The 21,188-nt window shown below is 38.7% G+C and overlaps 3 protein-coding genes across 4 annotated transcripts in view; 1 reads left to right on the top strand and 2 right to left on the bottom strand.

Annotated features, from left to right (window-relative positions):
* Positions 1-558: 558 nt before the first annotated feature.
* atg13 (ATG13 autophagy related 13 homolog (S. cerevisiae)) lies at positions 559-9,937 on the bottom strand. Of its 2 annotated transcripts, XM_059327814.1 has the most exons (18): positions 9,773-9,937; positions 8,649-8,729; positions 8,261-8,341; positions 8,002-8,121; positions 7,444-7,490; positions 6,504-6,644; positions 6,337-6,377; positions 5,760-5,856; positions 4,992-5,099; positions 4,798-4,891; positions 4,520-4,618; positions 4,134-4,217; positions 3,100-3,212; positions 2,821-2,962; positions 2,619-2,696; positions 2,385-2,492; positions 1,233-1,361; positions 559-1,145 (listed from the first exon to the last, which is right to left on the bottom strand). In XM_059327814.1, the coding sequence occupies exons 2-18, from the start codon at positions 8,715-8,717 to the stop codon at positions 1,068-1,070; spliced, it is 1,629 nt and encodes a 542-aa protein (XP_059183797.1). In that variant the 5' UTR covers positions 8,718-8,729; positions 9,773-9,937; the 3' UTR covers positions 559-1,067. The 2 variants fall into 2 exon arrangements, with proteins under 2 accessions (XP_059183797.1, XP_059183798.1); XM_059327815.1 differs by lacking the exon at positions 4,520-4,618.
* A 114-nt stretch (positions 9,938-10,051) lies between these two features.
* Positions 10,052-13,977, top strand: harbi1 (harbinger transposase derived 1). The gene is made up of 7 exons (XM_059328229.1): positions 10,052-10,190; positions 11,174-11,339; positions 11,418-11,620; positions 11,694-11,781; positions 11,866-12,073; positions 12,159-12,334; positions 12,915-13,977. Exons 2-7 carry the CDS (start codon positions 11,175-11,177, stop codon positions 13,113-13,115), a joined length of 1,041 nt encoding a protein of 346 aa, XP_059184212.1. The 5' UTR covers positions 10,052-10,190; position 11,174; the 3' UTR covers positions 13,116-13,977.
* Positions 13,978-14,248: 271 nt separating this feature from the next.
* The window catches only part of creb3l1 (cAMP responsive element binding protein 3-like 1), a 33,801-nt gene continuing 26,861 nt past the window's right edge, over positions 14,249-21,188 (bottom strand). Inside the window, exons 9-13 of the mRNA XM_059328228.1 lie at positions 21,031-21,099; positions 18,407-18,509; positions 18,158-18,320; positions 16,780-16,945; positions 14,249-16,689 (exon numbers count right to left, since the gene is read on the bottom strand). Of these exons, the coding sequence (XP_059184211.1) occupies positions 16,653-16,689; positions 16,780-16,945; positions 18,158-18,320; positions 18,407-18,509; positions 21,031-21,099 (538 nt within the window). The 3' untranslated portion in view covers positions 14,249-16,652. The remainder of the gene's footprint in view (positions 16,690-16,779; positions 16,946-18,157; positions 18,321-18,406; positions 18,510-21,030; positions 21,100-21,188) is intronic.

Below are 21,188 nucleotides of genomic sequence, written 5' to 3'. Positions count from 1 at the left end.
AGCAAAGAAATGTTTAAATTAAAGCTTTCAACCAAACTCAGACAGTCATGGATGGTGACCCCGGCCCCTTCTGTGGACAGTTTGAAATGTGTTTTCCACTTTTACAAAAACCCCAAAATATACATATGCATGTTGTACAGCCTAGTAATGTAACTACACTCATCTATTGTGTAGTTGCACTAGTTGCTTCAGCAGGGATAAATGCATTCTGTACACACAAGGATAGCATTTAGTTTTCTCTATATTCACTTGGGGCTATTTGAGAATGTTAAAGTTGGCAGTTTAAATCCCCAGACCAGCTGGGAACACCTGGCTAGGGTGGGTGAGAAGCCTGTTCAACTTCCAGGTTGCCTTCAAAGAACCCTCGACTGCTTCTTATACTGATGACTCAATTGTGAGAATGTGAAACTGGACTTATTTATACAACTTGGGCAAATGGAAAGTATCCTACTGTAAGGCAAAGTGCAATTTATTTACCAGGACTAGAAGCAAAAAGCCTCTGACATAAAGAGTACTGGTCTGGTTTGTCAGTCACATTAGCTTAGATATGACCAGAAAGGCCATGCTGGACCTTAAGAGGTGAGTAGTGTTCAGCAGGAAGGGAGGGTGGATTAATTATAGTGAGCTACACTATAACAGTACTATCATGAGTGCAGGTAGTCTGTCCTTGAATTGCATGGCTGTCTAAAGTGACAGAATTGATTGTAATCCTGATTAAACACTGACGACGTGAGCAGATTTGTGCCACATAGAAAATAAAGATTTTTAGTTTAAATTAACACTACCGGACCAGAGAGGGGTGTAGCCAGTGTCTGAGGAGATAATACAGTATTTACAGTGATCTGTACAAGCTGGTTAGGGAGGTGAACGTGCCTGACAGGAAGGTAAGAGGAAAATGTCAGAAATGAGGAGCTTCACATTAAAATATGGTGATTTAGTCTGAGTGATTCTCACAGGACAAACGACTACAGAGCCTCCAGTCTGCTTCTCCCTTTCATTTTTTTTCAGCTTCATTTGCCACCATCCATCTAGTCTCTTCTCACATACAGTCCTTTCTTCTCTTCTTTTTATTGGAGCATGTCCACAAAAGCGTCAAACTCATCGATGTTTTTCTCATAAACGGCCAGTTTCTCTGGCAGCGAGTCCTGCAAACGAGAAAATACAAACAACTGTAAAGACTGATATGTTTTCAGCTTTGCACCAAATTAAAAAGGGTAAAAACAAGAAGTTACCAGGTCATCGGCCATGGACTGGGAGCTGATGTGTAGTGAGAGGCTGGCCAGTTGAGGAGGGTTTTGAAACTCTCTGTAGAAAGTGCCCAGATCCATCGGCAACAAGTCGTCTTTAGAGAAGGCTGGACGCTGCACACACAGGTAGAAAGATAAAAGACAGCTGTGCAAATACAGATCTATATTTACGACAGTTAGAAAACTGTCACTGTACAGTGTGGTGTTTTCCCACAAGCAGATCTTTATCTACATAGAGCTAGACTTAAAGGACCGGTTCAACATGTTTAGGGAAAAGGCCCTCTCATATCCGCCTACCAGCACCTCTAAAGCTCACTAATTAACATGTTGTATACTCCAGCACATAACTGCTGTCTGGAGTTAACAAATGACATGCACTGTGTTAACTAGTGAGCTTTAAAGATGCTGGTGTGTGGATTATGTGAGACAGAGCGAGCTGTTTCCCTCGCTTCTAGTCTTTATGCTAAGCTAAACTACCTGGCTGCTCTCTGGAGCTTCAGATTTTTAGCGTATAGACATGAAAGTGGTGTCGATCTTCTTATCTAACTCTTGGCAATACAGTGCATTTCACAAACACAGAACAATCATTTACATTTGATCCTGACCAGAAAGAGAAAAATGTCTGTTCAGGGCTCCACTTGGATCCACTGGCCAAGAAGCACATACCTGTCCCTCAGCTAAGACAAATGCTGCTGTAAACTGTCTTTATCCTGCCAGGCTGTAACAGACATCTGAAATCTCCCATCAGATGACTTAAAGCAGCTGTCCCTATGAACTCCTGGTGGCTGTCAAAGTCACTGCTGAACTCCGTTTTCACTTTGTGCACGAGAGGATCGTTTGCACGGCAGAATAACACTCACTAGTTCAGACGCACCTCGCTTTTAAAGGGAACGGGAGGTGAGAATCTGATTGGTTTGATTTGAAACACAGCTATGATAATTGCCTCTTGTGGCTAAAGAATCAGGACACATTTGAGACTATAAACATGTCACCTTTTTCAGGCAGCAGTTGAATCTAAAAGTTAATGTGTAGCATTGAAAGTCAGCCCCATGATGCATCATGAAACACTTCTGTGTTGCGACATATTGTGATAATATCTTGTTATACTCAGAAGAGAAAAGAGCAATAACTACGTACAAAGTCGACCATGACAAAGTCATCCTGCTGCCCCGATCCCTCTGAGCCCTGAGAATGGAGGCTGGCCTGCAGGGGTGACGGGCAAGGAGGAGAGTCTGGAGGCTGCACCTGCACACACACACACACACACACACACATTTGTCAACCTAAAACGCTTGGAAGTACAAGACTCAACATGAACATTTTGGATACAATCAACATCTAACAAAAGTGCCCTGCTGTTATAATAGCTACCATGGGGTCATTCTCCTCTGAGTCCAGGCCTCGAGGAGCAAATTCAGCAAACGGCAGGTCCAGACTGGCTGCTGTTATCTACAAACACACACACGGCTAAATTTAGTGTACTCTTCAGCAAAACAACTAGGACAGTTGCCTACGTCTGTTACAAAACGTGGGAAACAAACATAATCTATAGTATGAGTCATGTTTGATTTACTTGTGCATTGGGTTTATTGACAAAGGCTCCAATTTTCCTTGTGAATGCGTTGAGAGACTCTATAGGGTCAGAGGGAGAAGCGCTCCTCCTCCCTTCATCCCTCCTTCTTTCTCCACTGTGCGACAAGCCGTCATCGTCACCACTTGGAAGACAGACAAGTTATTGTTTAGATATTGTTTAACAATCCAACATCTGCTAAGTTTTATGAGTCAGTATTTCAGGTAAGGTATGTAGGAGCTTTGCAGATGCTGAGTTGAAGTGAAGTCAGGAGAGTGTTACCTTCCGCCAGGTGTGTTGGCAGCGTGCTCTACTGTCAGATGGGCATCAGCTCCGTGAGGAGGCTGGGCAGGAACCAACACAACCCCGCCATGCTCCTTCCCAGCATGCAACGCCTGAGGGGGAAGAACAGAAGAGAGTTATAGAAAATAAACCTGGGATTTAACCCTTGTGGCATTTTTTCCTTTTTAATTGTTGGTTTTTCTATCATTTTTATGACACAGCAGAAAAAATAAAGATGCATTAAAATGAATGTTGTTGAAAGTTCCTCCTTGCAATTTTCATGTGCAGAAAATAATTATTTTTTTGTGTTTTTCCCCAACAGTGGTATTATGTAAACACACTGTCATTTAAAGGGTTAAAATGTCTGAAAATTAATGAATAGTTGTTGGTTAAGAACTAGACTGAAGAGAAGGTGAAAAACCATTTAATGGCAGTTTTTTTTTTACATGAAATGGCCCACACACTGCAGGGCTCCAGTGTTATTTATTACTCCTCAGTGTAACCAAGCAGTGTGCGGGCTGCTTATTCATCTGGTTTATGGTCTAATTTTCGCCTCAGCACCTGCCCTTATTTGGTTTGGACGTGTGTGCATACTCCATTTTGAATCAGTTTCTGTGACGTGGACATTTTTTTTTATTGAAAATATGTCTGTAGTTGATTATTGATGTTTTAAAAAATGTTAATAATTTTATGACAAGGCAATGATTTACAATTAAAGCCAAGGGTTTTAGTTTCAGATTATTTTTATTTCATATTTCTATGTGCTAAAGAGGCAGATAAAATTCATTATTTAGGAAATGTTCACAATCCGTGCAGCACCCTCAGGTTTTGGGAGGTGGTTTTGAAACAATGTTTAGGTTTTAGAGGGTGTTTTTTGAGGTGGTCTTTATGGGTTAAAGGGATTTAAAAAGGTTTTAGATTGCCCACTTCTATGTAATGGAAGCACTGTCTCTTAATTACCATAAACAGATAATGTCATTTAGCAGGCAACATATCACATATATATCTATATGTATATGGATGTGGTGTATTACCTGGTTTGGATTGGCAGCAGGGTGACAAAGCTCAGCAGCTCCTGTGAGAGCTGGAGGATGATATGATAACCTGGAAGCATACAGCTACAGGGACAGACAGAAAGAAGAGTTAATATTAATCACAGAACACTGCATTTTTCACTTTGATGACATAAACTGTGTTTTCTCTACTGTGGAACACGTTGTGGAGACGATAAAACATCATGATGAAACAGGTCTGCAGTGTATAATGGTCTTAACACACAGTCAAAGTTATGACGTTAAAATGATTCAGCTCGGACGCAACAATGAGAAACACACAACATGAAACAAATGAAAGTGTATTTCAATGCAGTTTCAGGGTGTATCACACAGTCAAACTCTCACAGTGGCCAGTATAGACTCACAGTGTGAGTGACAAGTCCAGGAGCCAATGGAAGCGGCAGACTGTCCAGAGGGAGGGGCTTGGACAGTTTAGAGGGCGAAGGGCTCAGTGTGCACACACACTGACAGAGTGCAGACACACACACACGCACACACACAGATAAACGTACAATAAGAAGACAACAGGAAAGAAAAGAGAGAAAAGAGAAAGTGAAATAAAAACAGGTATGAAAATGGAGAGAAGAAGTCACAGGTTAAAGAAAGAGACAGTGGAGAGGAGTGAGGGAGTGTGTCCTCTTACTTGTGAGGGAGGGGAGGTGGAGAAGGAGGTGGTGCAGACCTCCTGTGAGTCCTGAACCCCTGCATATGGGCCTCCATCATCCTCATCTGGAGCTCTGAACGCACACATGCACACAATAATTGAGCTGATTCAAGATAATCAGATATGTTGATAGTTGGGATAGTTGGGTTTATTTCCACAGCTTCAGTAGCTACCTGTAGTTGCAGGGGTGTCCCATGTTGGCAGGACGCTGGCTGCTGCCGGGAGGATCCACAAAGTGATCCACGATGATCCCCATGATGGGAGCTGACGGCTCAAACTGTCTGCACAACACCAGATATCAACAGCTGATTAGTTATGCTAATTTTAAGTTTTATAAGGAAATTATATTTATTCACTGACATTTCTTAGCGACTCTTTTTTACTGATTTATTTAAACACTTTAGTATTATATATATTGTATTATACTTTGCCATATTACATAATAGTAAAGTATATAATTCAATTCATACTAACTCTAATACAGAAAAGTGCAGTATAAGTATAGTATGAATTAAATATTTGGTGGAATAGTAATAATAATTAAATATACAAAAAATATTTAAATATAAATGAAATCATTAATTAATTGATAGAACATGACATAAACCACTGTTTCTGTTTTCATATTTATTTCTAATTATTTTACTTGTTTACTTTTTCTGTATAGTTATATTTATATTATACTCATTCATTTATTCATTACCATTAACCGCTTATTTTTCCTTTGCATTTATATTACCATTTATTCCACCAAAAGTTTTAATTTCTGTGATATTAATATAGTTTAGCTAGCTGGTTACACACAGTATATGTAGATATAGATACTAGACCTGCTGCCATTAATCATATGTGTTACTTACCTCGTAACATATACTTATACTTACTTAAACTAGTTGTATATCTATTTATTCATCTTGTTTCACATGTTGCTTGTTAGTTACCTGTTGGACATGAATGCCAGGTTGGTGCGGTAAGCACATGATAGTGTGATTGTACCAACAGGAGTGCCAACAACTCCGACACGCACCGTCTGAAAACCTTAAAAAACAAACAACAAACTTCAGTGAACGAGCACGTCAGCTAATGTAATGCAATGAATTAGATTACATTTAATTATTAAGTTAAGAGCCATTTTTAGTATAACTTCTAGTTAGTATATCCTAAATGTGCGGTTGGTCTCATATTGTTATGCTAAATTATGCTTGCTATAAACAACCAGAATTATGTTTTATGACAGCATTCTGTGACAAACCCTGGAAATGCCACATTATAATTCAAGTGTTTAAGGATTTTAAGCACACGTAGGAACCCTGTAATATTTTATCGGCCTCCTGGGCAATTTGGGAGATATTTTATGTGTTAAGCACCAGAAGGCAAAAAAGACAATTTATTATAAAAAAAGGGAAAATACTTTTATCTTTATTTCACACTTCAGTCAGTAAGGATTTACACATGCAGTGTTTTTTTAGAGCCTTGTGTTCAGTGATTTACGTCATGTCAGTCAGAGTTTACAGTTACCTTCTCCTAATCCACTCAGCTGGACTTCCCCGAAGTAAATCCTGAATATGAGGGAGGACACAGATGGTGACACTATGTCATGCATAAAATAAATGTAATATGAGACGGATCAAAGTTGGTGGAGCTCGGCAGTAAGGCAGTCAACAAGACAGGCAGAGTCTACTCACCTGTATAATATGACATAGTCGTGTCCCTGCTTTCTGGACAGTTTATAGGCGGGTGTTACTCTGGTGATGGCCAGCAGAGACTTCAGAAGGACAGACAGACGGTTGTAGACTGTATAGGACACTTTAATGTCCTTATCACACCTACAGGAGAGAAATAAATGTCAACTCAAGCTCAATATGAAGGCAGGATCAAAGTTTTCTTTTAATGGTTACCCATAGTTTTGTATATATTCTAATGGAAACTGACATTCTGTAGTTATATATTTAACTTAAAGCACCTGAGACACTGTCAGTATCAGCACTTTCTTTACTTAAACTGCTGGCTGTGATTTAAGTCCATTCCAATGATCACGTGTACACAAAATTGTAGGTTACTTTGTGTCAGACAGCAAAGTTTTGGCAGAGAGAAGCTGTTACATGATGAAGCAACCACAACAGCACAGTATTGAGGCCCAGATTCAGATAAGTGGTGCTTGAAGCTATGTGTATAATGTATAATGTCATAGAGGCAAAGACACAGTGCCAGCAATGACAAATGTCCAAAGCTACGGTCAGACTGCAAGCAATAGTGGCCAAAATGTGTATGTTTTCTGCTCAAATGTGACTCATATCTGTTTTTTTATTCAATAAATTCCATACACGCTTCTGTACAGAAGCGGCAGCCACTGCTCAACACAAAAAACATCATTGAAATAGTTGGTGCCCTGAATTATCAACTGATAAATGAAACTGTAAATGATAACCTTAATATTTCACATACGAAAGCATGCTGCATATGATGTCTTTATTATTGTTTTTTGCACATTGGGGACAATTTAGAACTGATCAGTTCACAAAGGAACATGATATTGGTCTTATCAGTGTGAACATATTAATTTTAATCAACATTTCTAACTAATTGGTAAACTAAAACATTGAAAAACAAGAAAAATCCACTCACTTTTCATTCATCTCCAGGCACCACGTCTCTAACTCCATTGAATCCCCCTGAGTGAGACACAGACACAGACAGATGAATATAGGGACATGAAAGTGGACTTAAAACTTTTTGAAACATAAAAAGGAGTAAATGAAAGTCTGTATCATGTCCAAAATGTATAACACTGAAGATATTTATGCATAGGGGTAATTCTTTTTTTGCTCTGTGTTTCAGCAGAATATGTACACTACATTCTGTTGAGAACAAAGATCTAACTGACCTCTCATACTGAAAAATAAAACAGAATGTGATCATTTGCTAATCTTCTTTGGCATAAATTCCACTAAAACTGTACAAAGACAATATATCTAATGTGAACCTCATCATCTTGATGGATTTTTGCATCCCAACTGCTCTGGAATTAGGGTTGTAGAATATATCCTGATACCTGACTTGAATTTTGTTATATTTCAGAGTTTATATCAAAAAGCCTACATGGTTTGAGGTCCTGTGAGTGAAAAGTCATTCAAGAAAAGAAAGAAAATGGACAGCATCAGATGATCTAAGGTAGGTTTTTACCTCTGATGTCTTCAGCGAAATCTCCACACACATGGAGCGCCCGATGCCTGGAAGCTGGCCAGCCAGTGCCTTCTTGGCTTCATGAGTCACCTCTGGGATGTCTTTGATGGCCAAATTAAACTACGGGGAAAAGAAATAACACCCCAAATTATGCTAATTAACAATGAACACACAGTCCAAGCCAGCTACAGAGGTCTACGGCGAAATTTAAATCCAATCAATAATTTCAAAAGGCAGAAGAATGACTAAATAATTTTACCCAATCAGAGCCAGTCGGCGAAGAGGACGAGCGAGTGCAGATCTTCTCTCCAAGACGTGCTTGGACAATCACCTGCACAGTCTACAGACAGGACATAAGAAATCATCACTAGTAAGTGGCAAAAACAGTATCGAAGGCAGTTCAATATGTAAATTAAATGTCATTATTCAAAGCACTTCAACAATAAAATATATCTCCATTATACTGGTGTGGAGGCAGAAATATCAGTGACATAGTAAAAGTGGAAGTAAAAACAAGTAAAGAGAAACCAAAAAATAAAACCAAGACTGTCCGCATGGGTGTACCAATAGAGAAATCAACTCAGGCTTCAAAATGTCCTTTCAGAAATATCCTCTACTGGAAACAGGAGCATCATAATGTTCCTTACCTTCAAGGCAAAGAACTTTATGAATTTGTCCAAGTCTTTTTTATCCTGGGGACTCAGGCCACTGTCCATGTTGTCACGACCCTGCAATAAATGTGACAACCCATTAGAGATTTAACACACATATGACATTTTCTGCCACTAGGGGTCTCTTAATCAAAACATTATCACAATATATACAGTTTCAATATGGGCCAGCTGCAGCCTGAAACACCTGCAGTCACTTCTCCTGGTTAGGATCCAAGCACTGCATTCAAAACGAGAAAGTTCCAGCATCAAAAGTCCTTGATATGCTGAATATCCCTGCTCACAAAAATGTCTAATCACTTCAAATTAATCAAGTTTTTCATGTTAAAACTTGACCAAAAAGTAACTAAAGCTGGCAGCTAAATGTATTGGAGTAAAAAATACAATATTTGCCTCTAAAATGTAGTGGAGTCGAAGGATCAAGTTACACAAAATGGAAATACTCAAGTAAAGTCCACGTACCTCAAAATTGTACTTACTTGGGTAAAATGTACTAAATGTACTAAAATGAAACTTACATAATTTATATTGTAGCATACTAATAACGGCTGGGAACTTATGAATAATTGTAAGCTATAATATTGATTAATTTTCACACAATTCGTTGACTTTTCTGAAAACAAGACACAAAAACTGCCACATTTTGACCAAAACAAGCCATTTGACCTCATATTCAGTCCTTTGCTCCCTCGCAAGTTATCAATTAACGTTACTAGGTGGCAGCAATGTGCAATAAAATGAGATCGCTGCCTTTGGTATAAAGAGGGAATATAATAAAGAATATTTTTATGAGAGTCGTTTTAATGAACCCAAAACCTGTTTATGTTCCAGGTTAGCAAGTTAGGCCTCCACGTTGACATACAATAATATCTGGAGGTAATATTAACCGATAGAATACTGACAACTACTTTACATGCTGCACTACACCACCTGGTACATTAAAACAGCACAATATCTTAATTTAATTGATAATTAATCAACCTTTATGTCTCAGAAAGAGGCACTGGATAGGTGACTCACTGCTCAGCTGCCGTTAGCTTGTGGCTAATGTTAGCCTGAATACCACGCACTTTAACCTCACACAAAACAGCAAAACTTACATTAGCTTCTCCCGGAGCAATGTAGCGTCAATAAAAATGGGATTAATCTTAACAAAAATGCCACAGAACCCTGTTTTCCACAAACATTTACACGACCAATTCGGATGTACACAACGTCAACAGCGACTGGGCTACTTTTCTGTTTATCTTCTCCATGTCGACGTGTTTGGCTAGCAGCACGTTCACACACGCACTTTCGTTCATTTTCTTTTTTATTTATATAAAAAAAATACTGTCACTAAAACACACAATAAACATCATATCTTTGTTGTTTAACTATTAGCAAGTCAAATTATATTTTTTTAAATTAATTTTACCATAAAACGAGAAATAAAACACATTCCAGTGTCGAATCTGCGAATGAGCGTCACCAAGATCCTGTTGTTTTGGTTTTGACAAATGCTGCAGCTCTTCAAAGGTAAGAGTCATTTCCCTGCTGCTGCAAAATTAATTTAAAACGCTTTGATGCAGTTTAATGCAGCTGTTCAGCCACGTGTGTTAGTAGAGTTGTCTCTGCAAGCACACGTACCTGAAGCTAGGAAAGCACAAATGCTAGGTTGTTAGCTCGGTAGTTAGCACGTTGGCTTGATTCAGTTAATAACTCAAGATAACGCGCTTTTATTTAGAATTGGGGGTTTTGTGCAGTGGATTTTTAGGGAGAGATAGCAGGTCAACAATAAATGCCACATAGAAGTGGTGTTTATCATGTGAAAGCTGGGGATCTGAAGTTTAATGTCAGATGCAGCTTCTGGTCATAAATCTCTAACTATAATGACGTAATTATGAAATGAAGTAAACCAACTCTATGCTCAACTATGTCCCATACGTTGTTTTTACAATTTTACTTAATTGCGCAAAATAAATGCTTTTCTCTGGTGAAATTTCAACTGTGGAGTCCGTCTTTATCGTATATATTGTTTCTAATTGTATAGTTCTTATTGTTTAAAGTGTTACTTTTACTTTTCTTTTTGATATTGTTTGTTGTTTTTTGGGGTTGTATTTTTGTTGATGCTTTTTTCAATTTTTTTTGCTATTTTTTTGCTGCTGTGACACTCGAAATGTCCCCATTGTGGGACTAATAAATGAATATTCCATCTTAATTTTTGGGTTTAATACACTAAGACCTTTGGAACAACAGAATGAGAGATTTCTGTATTTTTTAGGATGGGATGATGAGCAGTTCTGTTATATAATAAACCTAAAAAAGCCTGAATGCTCTAAGTCTCTAGTTTGTTGATGTAAAGTTTCATGAGTCACAGCAGCTCATTTTATACAGTGAGGTCAAGATTCCCGCATCCGTAGGGTTATGTAAATATACCATGAAATGTAAAATAACAATATAATGAGAAGCTTGTCATTTATGGAAACTATTCATTGATGTGAATGTGTTACTGCCCACAGCATGGCGATCCCAATAGCGATCTTGGACTGTGATCTACTCTTACACGGTCGAGGTCACAAGACTCTGGACCGCTTCGACCTGGACTCTGTCTCGGACAGCTTCCTCCTCTCACAATTCGGCTTCCCCAGAGAGTTTATTCTGTATCTGGTGGAACTACTCAGAGAGGTGCGGATCCCCAGTTTTGAATAATGACATCCAACTAATTTAAATGTGTTTTGACGTGGATGTGTTCTTGTGTTTCAGGCTCTCTGCAGACGTACCCAGCGGTCCAGAGCCATCAGTCCTGAGGTCCAGGTGTTGGCTGCTTTGGGCTTCTACACATCTGGCTCTTTCCAGACATCTATGGGAGACACTATAGGGATCAGTCAGGCGTCGATGTCAAGATGTGTGTCTAACGTGACCAGAGCCCTGGTGGAGAAAGCGCCCGAGTTTATCACGTTCAACAGGTAAAACTTAACACAAAATCAAAACATTAAATATGGAAGAAAAGGCTTCAATAACACCATGTTTCCTAAATAGAGATCAATCCAGCACAGGGCAGTCCTTCCAGGAGTTTCAGAGGGTGGCTGGATTCCCAGGAGTCCTTGGGGTGGTGGATTGTGTTCAGGTTTATTATATTATACTTTATTAATACTTTTTATTATAGCTTTGTATGCATGTGAGAGCCCCACTGATGTTCTTTATTCTCCAGGTCAATATCAAAGCTCCGAACAGTGAAGATTCGTTGTACGTGAACAAGAAGGGGTTTCACTCTGTGGCCTGTCAGCTGGTTTGTGATGCCAGAGGATTGTTGCTCAGCGCAGAGACGCACTGGCCAGGAGGACTCAAAGACACAGAGGTCCTGGCAAAATCTGCTCTTCACAAACAGATGCAGGACACAGCAGAGGGCTGGCTGCTGGGTGAGATGTGGATTTCAGTCTTTTTTGGCCATCTGTGCAGTCTGAAGTTTCCAGAAAAAGGAAAAAGTCTGATTTCTGTCTGTAGGTGACCGCCGGTACCCTCTAAAGAAGTGGTTGATGACCCCGATAGACTGCCCAGAGTCCCAGCCGGAGTTTCGGTATAATATGTCCCACACTGCTACACATGAGATAGTGGACAGAACCTTCAGAGCCATCCAGACCAGATTCAGATGTTTGGACGGCACCAAAGGATACCTACAGGTACGTTATTCCACTGGTTCTTGGGTCTTCACTGGGTCTTTAAAGCTTTATTTTTATGGTGAGCCACAGAGCTTTTTTGATTCTTAAGGGTGCAAGACAACTTTTAAATCAATATATACAGCTGGCCTGCATCTCAGCAGACATGAACACAAGCTTTGATTCATAAAGCCTTCCCATTCTGCTAAACAGTGTCATCCTGCATGAGAAAAGTACACGGTTGAAACAACTTAAGAGCTGATAGTACATTGGCCAAGTGTCCGAGAAAAGAAAATATTGAATTAGTTAAAAATAAAGCCCAGTAGCTGCCTTCACTATTTGGGTTAATTGTACATTTTATAAGTTGTTTTCGCCTGTTATTGTTATGCATTGAATATACAGTAATAAAATAATATGTCAGGGCTGGTCAGTCAGGTGAAAAGCTAAGCACTCCTGTAAAAAAACAAAATAAATATTAAGGTTATATAAGCTCCTGGGACTACAAACTGAATAAGATCATGGTGAATGCAAGTCCTTGTTTAAAAAGGTACACAGAGCAGCATTGTGCTGACAAATGTGTCATCCATCTTATCCTGTCCTGCAGTATTCTCCAGAGAGGAGTTCTTCCATCGTGCTAGCCTGCTGTGTTCTCCACAACGCCTCGCTGCAGTCTGGCTTAGACGCCTGGACCCTGGAGAGAACAGACCCTCTGGAGCAGCCGGAGAGCCTGGAACAGAGACCGGAGGACCGCGACAGCCAGGCAGAGGAACTCCGCAAACAGCTCATAGTCAACCACTTCAGCTAAACTGCTGGGCGATCTCAAAATCAAGTAAAAAGACTGGGACCAAAGCAAACCAGTTAAACAAATGACATTCACAGTAAAACAAGAAAGTCCACAGACACAGAGTTGCTGATGCAGGTTTTTTATATTTTGCTGGTTTCTACTCTACTGACTACACTAAGATAACATAGTTGTATATGGAGGAACATGCAAGACGCTATACAACAAACCAAGACAACATTATACCCAAACACATTTCAAATAACAGGAAAGTGCCTGATTATTCCCTCTCAATCATATTCATGAAGAGGTTGGAATAATCAGGCACTCCCTGCTGTTGTACAACTATTTAAACTGTGTGCAGCTGCTGTGTTACCAAGGATTTTTTTTTACAAGTGGTCTCCCTCCCTTTATTTTTTTAACCCCTCCCCAATTTACATTATCTCCCAACGATCCAATGATTTTCTCTCGTTATTTCTCTCCACAGGTTAAAATCTTGGACTATGTCACAATACAAAAACAAGGCCCTTATTTACAACAACAACTGCACATTAGGGTGTCATTAGTTATGTACACTGGTGCAATAAGACTGTTACGGGTGAGAATGACAGGATGTTTGTGCAACGGGCTGCAGTCACATGATGTTTTTGTGTACGCACACAAAATGAAACAGACAGAGATGAATAAGAAAAACAAAAAAAAACTTGTTAATTGTGATTTCATGAGTCAGAATTGTGATTATTTCTTTCAGGATTTTGACTGGGACAGCGAATCGTTATAGCTTTTAATTTGAAGGAATTTTATGACATTTACTTGTTTAATTTATTGTTGTTTTTTCTCACATTGTTGGAATAGTGGTGAAGAAATAAAGACCTTTTTTTTCTTATTTAATGTCCCGGTGTTTCTTCAAATTGTGGAAATTACAAAGCTAGTGGTGTTTTACTTCCTGGAATGTATAAGTCCCCTGATTGGCTTCATCAATATATACACACTTTCTACAAACAGGAATAAATACAACATATACTGCTGTCGCATGTTAATGTTTCCTCTGCTGCTAAATTTGAAGTTAAAGAGTGCATTTATTACATAAAAATATCTACATTAAGCATTATGGTTAATGCTTAATCATTTTAAATTCTGCAGTTGATTTGTGGTGGATTTATTTGGCTTTTGAAGTCAACAAACTGTAGCTTGAGGTTTAATTTTACAAGCTAATGGCATTTTTTTAATGATGAGGGTACAAAAAAAGCCCTCCATGCGACAGCAGTGAAACATAAACACTGTATTACAGTTAAACACAAACACACAAACACATCATGTCAAAGTTTTACACTCCAAGAAACGGCATGTAAACGACACACCAACATGTAAAACTTCATCATCCTAAATGTCAAAACACAACATACAATTCCTTTTTTTTTCTTGCATAAAATAAATATGCTCTTTTTTTGATGCTCAGAATATATTATAAGTTGTATTTTTGTTTTGTTTTTTGTAAACATTATTTAGAAAAACAAAAAAGTAACATAAAAACACGTTTGGTATTTCTTCTTTTTTTGTTGCATAAATTAAATATGCTCTTTTTTGATGCTGCAAATATATTACATATACAATTTTAATTCCATAAAAATACTTTTATGTCATGTTTCCCAACCTCTGTCAGGACCCCTTGGTATGAAAATATGCCGCCCCTCCCCCCCAAAATTATGCAGAATATGGACATAAGAAAATGACTTAAACTTCTGAGATGGATTTAAAAAGTGTAAAAATAAAACATATATTTTCTTTTAACTCCTGGCTGCAAATGCATTACACAACTATTTTATAAGCAAGTGTGTGTGAAGTGTTTACGTCCTAATGTATGTGAAATTGAATATTTCCCCCAAATAAAATCTTGAACATTGATCCAGTTTATGATTACTTAAAAGAAACTAAAAACAAACTAACAGTGTGTCATCTATTTGGACATTTCCATGTTTGTAGCTGCATGTGTGGGCTTTCAGTATAAGGCCAAGTTGGTTATATCTAACTAAAGTAAGTGGAAGGCACTTTTAAAAATGGCACAGCTTCCTTTTTAAAAGGGCAACTTTATTTTCCTTAAAAATCACTAAGGGCGTCTTTTCTTTTTTTTTTCGTTTACCATTTTGGCTGTATGAATTAATTCAGCATACATTTTGGAAAGGCTTTTAATTGTTGTTGATTGCTTTTTTAATTTTGGAAGATGAACCTCAGCTCCTATAATAAGTCCATAATGAGCTGTGTAGCCAAATGGAGCCATTCAGACCCTTAAGGACAAAGATGTCCAGTTGAAAACACATTTTTGACCCCTGAATTGCATTAAAATATGTGTTGTTGCTAATCATTGAGATATCAAAAAAAAAGTGAAAAAATAAAGAAATCCTTAGCATTTAGTATAAAGAAAATATATTTTCCCCCATTAAAAACAACAGTGGCATTATTTAAGAAACCAGATTATAATTATGAAAATTCACTAATTTTTTTTTTCCTTTATTTGGATATTTTTGTCCCCTAAGTAAATCAGAGTATTCTTTTTTTACAGTGAGGTACATGGTTTATTATTTTTGTAAATATTAGGAGCAAATCTTGTTTCATTCATTATATACTATTATGAACATCAAGCTGAAACAATTATCCAATTCAAGTGAAAATTTATCAGCAACAATTTTATTGTTACCAAGAAATAAAAAAATCTGTGGCTCCTTCTTTTGTAATGTTAGGATTCATTGATGAATCAAGAAACGTTTAATTGATAATCTAATCTAATGTTAGTTGCAGCCCTTTATCAACATGCTGTATATGATCAGTTAAGAAAGAAAGCACTGACCCGATATAGCGCCTTGTAAGTAGAACACAACATGAACTCCCACAGTGGAGGTCCATCAAGTATCCAGATGCTGATTATGTATTTATGTTCACGAAAAGGTGCAAAGCTGTATCATTGTGTTTCTCTCAAAATGAAGACGATATTTCCCATAAAGCTCATTGCTTACTTTTGTAAAAAGGAAGCTGCTTTCTCTCTAAATAGCAACAATGTACAAACATGTTTTGCAGAGAAAGTGAGGAAACCAAAAGCAGCTAAAAACTGCTTTCAGTCTGTCATGGCATAAAGGGTTAATATTTTTTTTCACATGATAGAGTGGCTCATATCTACCTTTCTTTTGACTAATTTCTGGTGATACATTATTTCTGTTAAAATGCTACAAATGTCTGTCTATGTTTTTAATTCTATCTTTAAAATATTCTTTACATCAGTTTAAACAAAAAATAAGAGATTAGTTGGATAACTAATATTACAATGAGATGGTCCCTTTAAAGTCAAGCATATTCAGGTGAAGCAGAGTCTGCTGAAGCAGAGAAGTGAAGCACCATATACAGGCAGTGTACCGGCTGTGGAGGATGGGAGAAAGTTCTGTCTTGAGGCTCACTCAGAGAGATGATAGTTGGGTGTATATACGAAGCCCGCTGAGTTCAGGAATCTGGAGGTTTAGGGCTTTCTCGGGGTCAGAGGTTAGAAGTCATGGGAGGAGGGGTCAGGCTGTGTCAGAAAAACTCGGAGACTCCTTCTGGTTTTGTTTCTCTGAGGGGAAAAGAGGCACCCATTTAATACTGAAACTATTAAAGTTTGTTGACAATCAATCAATCAGCATCAATATATTGATGTGTCTACCTCCGGTCTAACTCGGGCCCAGTTGTCCTGTTGCTGCTGTGTGCGTCAGCTGTGTATCGGCTCGTCTGGATGCGGCCCTCTGACGGTAGCCTCTCCCCTTCTGATGTCACTAAACTCTCCTCCAATGGAGCCTCTTCATTGTAGAAGAGCAGGCTGCGGGAGCGGACTGCAACACACAAACACACTGGATTTAATGCTCATGTCTTTATGTCCTTTTCCAACAATTGTATATCAGGTTGTAATGAACTTAATAGCCTCTAGGGGGCCCCAGCAGGGCAGAATTTAATCCCCTGATGGGTCCAGTCGAGCAGAGTTTTTCCCTCAGACGATGGATTCTGGCAGAAAGGAGTGCTACTTAATGCGATGACAGCCTAACCGCTGGTTTCAAAAGGGCTTTCCCAAGGGTGAGTGGTTAAAGGAAGTGAATTTATAGGGAAGTGGAATGTAGTGGAGAGTGAAAGTTGATACTGTCCTCTTTACAACACTAAACTTCTGGGATCTTGATCGATCTTCCTTCTTCTTCTTCTTCTTTATTACCTCCACCATGGAGCTCATGTTATCGGCTCGTTGTCTGTCTGTTTGTCAGCAGGACTACAGAAATCTATTGGCATGATTTTTATGTAACTTGGTGGAAGAGTGCAACATGGGCAAGGAAAGAACCCATTTGATTTAGGAGCGGATCTGAATCATGGTGAGGATATACACATTATTATTCACATTGCAAGATAGGGCGTGGTATTGGGATCCCATGGGACAGAAAATTAAAATAAAATCTTGCAGCAGCAGGCAGTTTTAAGTTTGCTGCAGGTGGGAGCCATTGATGCACAGTCCTGCTCTGAGCTGATGTCTCTATCAGAAGAACTCCATTAAAAAAACAAGCAAAATAACAATGTGGCTCTAGTTACCAAGCAAATGTAGTAATAAAGTTAGATTGACCACTTTTTATGAATATATCTAAGCATCTCTTGTAATTTGGCAAGCACATAATCCACCATAAGTAATATTTTAAATGTCATGAGACACGGCAGTGTTTCTCATTAATGTGAAATGGACAGAAAGGAAAAGCAATCCAACAAGATAGACATTTTGTCTTGGAAGGCTCTTGCCTTCTCTTGTAGGAGAGTAGCAGTATGAGACATGGCAAGAGATCCACCTGAACTATTAAAGAGTTGTATTTTCAGTTAATTTTTTATTTTTTACATTAAGTATTCTGTTACTCACTTTGTTATTGCTCCTACTCTCTATCTACAAACTCAACAAGTCCTCAGTCTCTTTTATGGGTTTATGTGTACACTAAAATAGTTACATATTTTTTTATTTGCTTTATCATCATTTTTATAATACGGTTGAATAATAGGTGAAATGTTGGTAGACTTACCCTGAGTGGTGGTATAGAGGTCCGCTGACGGAAGAGGAGGAGAGGAGGAGGGATGAGAGGAAGCAGAGGATGAGGACAAAGAGGAGGTGTGAGTGAGGAAGGAGAGGGGAGAGAGGCAGGGAGAGAAAGAGCCCAACACCAGGACAAAACACACGGCCACCATCTGCATAGAGAGAATAGGAGAATAACAACATCAACAACAGTATCCAAATGCATGTGTGTGAAGAGCTTTACAGGAACTACACTTACCATGAGGCATGTCCCTGTTTGAGTTGAGGCCATTTTACAAGAACGGGGAACAAATTTCCCAGAAACCAATGACTGAAGCTTCTGGAGCTGCTGCAGGAGAGACCTAAAGAGAGAGAATGATGAGATGAGATTTAAAGAAGAATACTTTTTTTATTTCCTTGAATTGAGACTCCTAGCATCTGACAGATCTGTGCAGCAGCTCAAGGAAGTAACAGCAGTTAAATTCTTATATTTCATTGTCAGCCATTGTCCCTTCCTGAGGTAATTTCTCTCCTCTTGTACTCCCGAAACCCCACAACACGCCGACACCTTTCAAAGGCATATTCTTACACAATTAATAATAAAGTCATAAACAGACATTTTTGAAGCTAAGTGAACAAATCTGATGTTCCTTCAGGAAGAAACACCTAATCAAAGCTTAAAACGGTTATATTTTGTTGTTCTTGTTTAAAATTTTGACAAAAATAAACCATTTGCATTAAGCAGATCCTGCAAAAAAAAAATACATTTTGTGCTCCTCAGTGCAACAAGGAAGCCATGAATACCTGAGAACAACAGTTACGTTGCAAAATTAAGTGAAACTTTGACTGAACTGCAGGCTGTGGGAAAACAAAGCCACGCTGAGGAAAATGTGACAGGAGAAACTGAAATAGCTTGGGGTTCTGTAGGGTTATTAGGATCTTTATTATAAACTTTTTGAACTTTATAAACCTGATTTACTGTTGCCGTGTCAATTAGCCAGAGTGAGTAAAGAGTCCCGTGGAGTTGTACAGACTACACCAGTGTAACCAGTTCAATAAAGTGTATGAGTGGGATCTGGAGAGCAGGGTTCTGATGGTATGAGCTGCCACTGGCTGTAGGGACCCACTCTGACCACTAAGTGGAGACAGAGAACCAGTTAGTGAGGTGAAGCAGAACCGTCTAAGCTTCTAATAAGTCAGAAACGAAACCAGACAATAAACCAGCTAATTAGTCATTCAGGTGGCAAACTAAACAGTGTTTCATGTGTCCCTGCAGATGTCTGTCACATGCACCAGACTGTGAGTTGCCAGCTCTAATAAACTTATACGGGATGATACTGACCAGCACCACTCACACAGGACTTTGATGTGAAACCACAGTGATTTACTGTTTAAGTTATTACTGTTTAAAGAAACTGGGTTTCCAAAGGTCATGCTGGCTGACTCGCTGATGACTGTGTGTGTAAATATTTAGCACGAAGATGGAAAATTTAATACATGTATTATGTTTATGCTTTTTTTTTTACTTTTAGGGGGGCTGGGCTTGCATTTTCCCCCTGCTTCCAGTGTTTGTGCTAAGCTAAGGACACAATGATGAAATATTATCAATCTGACTCAACATATTAACATGTTTTTGCGCCTGGTTAAGCTATATATAAAAATGTGTAATACATATTTAATGCTACATTCAGTTGGAGTTAAGTTTATTTTTGCACAACTAATAAGCCAGCTGCACTTCACTCAATTCTGAGTGAATCAAAGTGGACATGCAGTAAAGAGAGAATTGCACAGAGAACAAAGCGACCACTAATAACTGCATTTGGCGCATTTTTAGAAACAAGCAGCTTAAATTTAGTTTATTCGTTCAAAAACTTTTTTTTAGACCTGCACATATTCTGGGCTTTATGTGAGAGTGAGCGTGCTGACTCATGTTTCCCCAGTTTGTGCCAACTCATTGTTCCTCTGTGTGGTGGTTTAACATATTCATCAGTGTGTGTGTGTGGTGGGAAGGGAGGGAGGGGGTTGCCTTACATGATGAAAGCTACTGTTAACTCACAGCTTTAATGACAGGCTCAGGCCGCCACAGACAGACAGACAGACAGACGTAGAGACAGACAGACCCCCCCTCCAACTCTCAGCCCACTACCCCACCCACCCACCGACTCCACGATAATAGCAGATTGGTTTCATATTGTTATAATAACAGGGGAGACAGACGAAGCTGGGTGAGGCTGCACTTTGCCCATGAAGCAGACAAATTTCTGTATAAATCTAAGTCTAACGTGCAGCATATAAACAGAGAATATTATTGCACATGCAGCATAAATACTAATATGTATATTAGGGTGATTTAAAGCCCTTTAAAGACTAAATGACTGCAGCTCGGTCTGCTTGCAGTAATCTAATATCCCTCTAAGAAAGATTAAAGAAAAAGATGCAACACAGGTCATTTAACTCTCAGTTTATCAAGTTGCATTCTTTGCAAATGTGTTTCTATTTTAAGTTCCAGTAATCCAAACATCATTACGTGTCAAGAGTGGCAGGTCTGTGCTATTAGTGTTTGGAGCCAGCTCGCAATAGCTTCAGTTTGTTCAGAGACAAAACTACTAGACTAAAAGTGAAACGATTAGTTGACTCATCGATCATAAAACTGACTGCCAGCTATTTTAAAAATGGCAAAAGTCATTTTTAAAGTCATTTTTGATCCAAATATGTGAGAAAATGTTGTTTTTAGCCTGCTTTTCTCTGTTTTATATCATATAAACTTGAATCTTTGGATTTTAGACAGACAAAACATTTAAACTCCATTTTCTGACATTTATTAGGCCAAACAATTAATCAATTACAGATGTGTATCAGCTAGTGTGTCTGTGTGTGACTCACCTGTTGGCGGTCTCCAGGTTTTCTACTTTTCTCCACAGGTCGCTGTTTTCTGACGTGTAGCTCTCCACCCTGATGCACACAAACACAGATACAGGTTTTGGTCAACATCTTAGCTCTGACTTAACATTTCCCTCTTTGAGAACACACAGATTTATATT

Source organism: Centropristis striata, chromosome 24 (assembly GCF_030273125.1).
Source record: "Centropristis striata isolate RG_2023a ecotype Rhode Island chromosome 24, C.striata_1.0, whole genome shotgun sequence".
Taxonomy (NCBI): Eukaryota; Metazoa; Chordata; class Actinopteri; order Perciformes; family Serranidae; genus Centropristis; species Centropristis striata.
Note: the sequence above shows the minus strand (reverse complement) of the source record. Positions and strands in the feature narration are given on the sequence as shown.

Bases quoted from the DNA above. Each gene is read 5' to 3' on its own strand.
- atg13 (XM_059327814.1), bottom strand. From the start codon at position 8,717: ATGGACAGTGGCCTGAGTCCCCAGGATAAAAAAGACTTGGACAAATTC. The intron at 8,122-8,260 runs GTAAAATTATTT...TTTTCCCCGTAG, and splicing joins CGCCGACTGGCTCTGATTGG to TTTAATTTGGCCATCAAAGA. The intron at 4,892-4,991 runs GTAGCTACTGAA...GTGTGCGTTCAG, and splicing joins GGACACCCCTGCAACTACAG to AGCTCCAGATGAGGATGATG.
- harbi1 (XM_059328229.1), top strand. From the start codon at position 11,175: ATGGCGATCCCAATAGCGATCTTGGACTGTGATCTACTCTTACACGGT. The intron at 11,782-11,865 runs GTTTATTATATT...TTTATTCTCCAG, and splicing joins GGGTGGTGGATTGTGTTCAG to GTCAATATCAAAGCTCCGAA. The intron at 12,074-12,158 runs GTGAGATGTGGA...TTCTGTCTGTAG, and splicing joins AGCAGAGGGCTGGCTGCTGG to GTGACCGCCGGTACCCTCTA.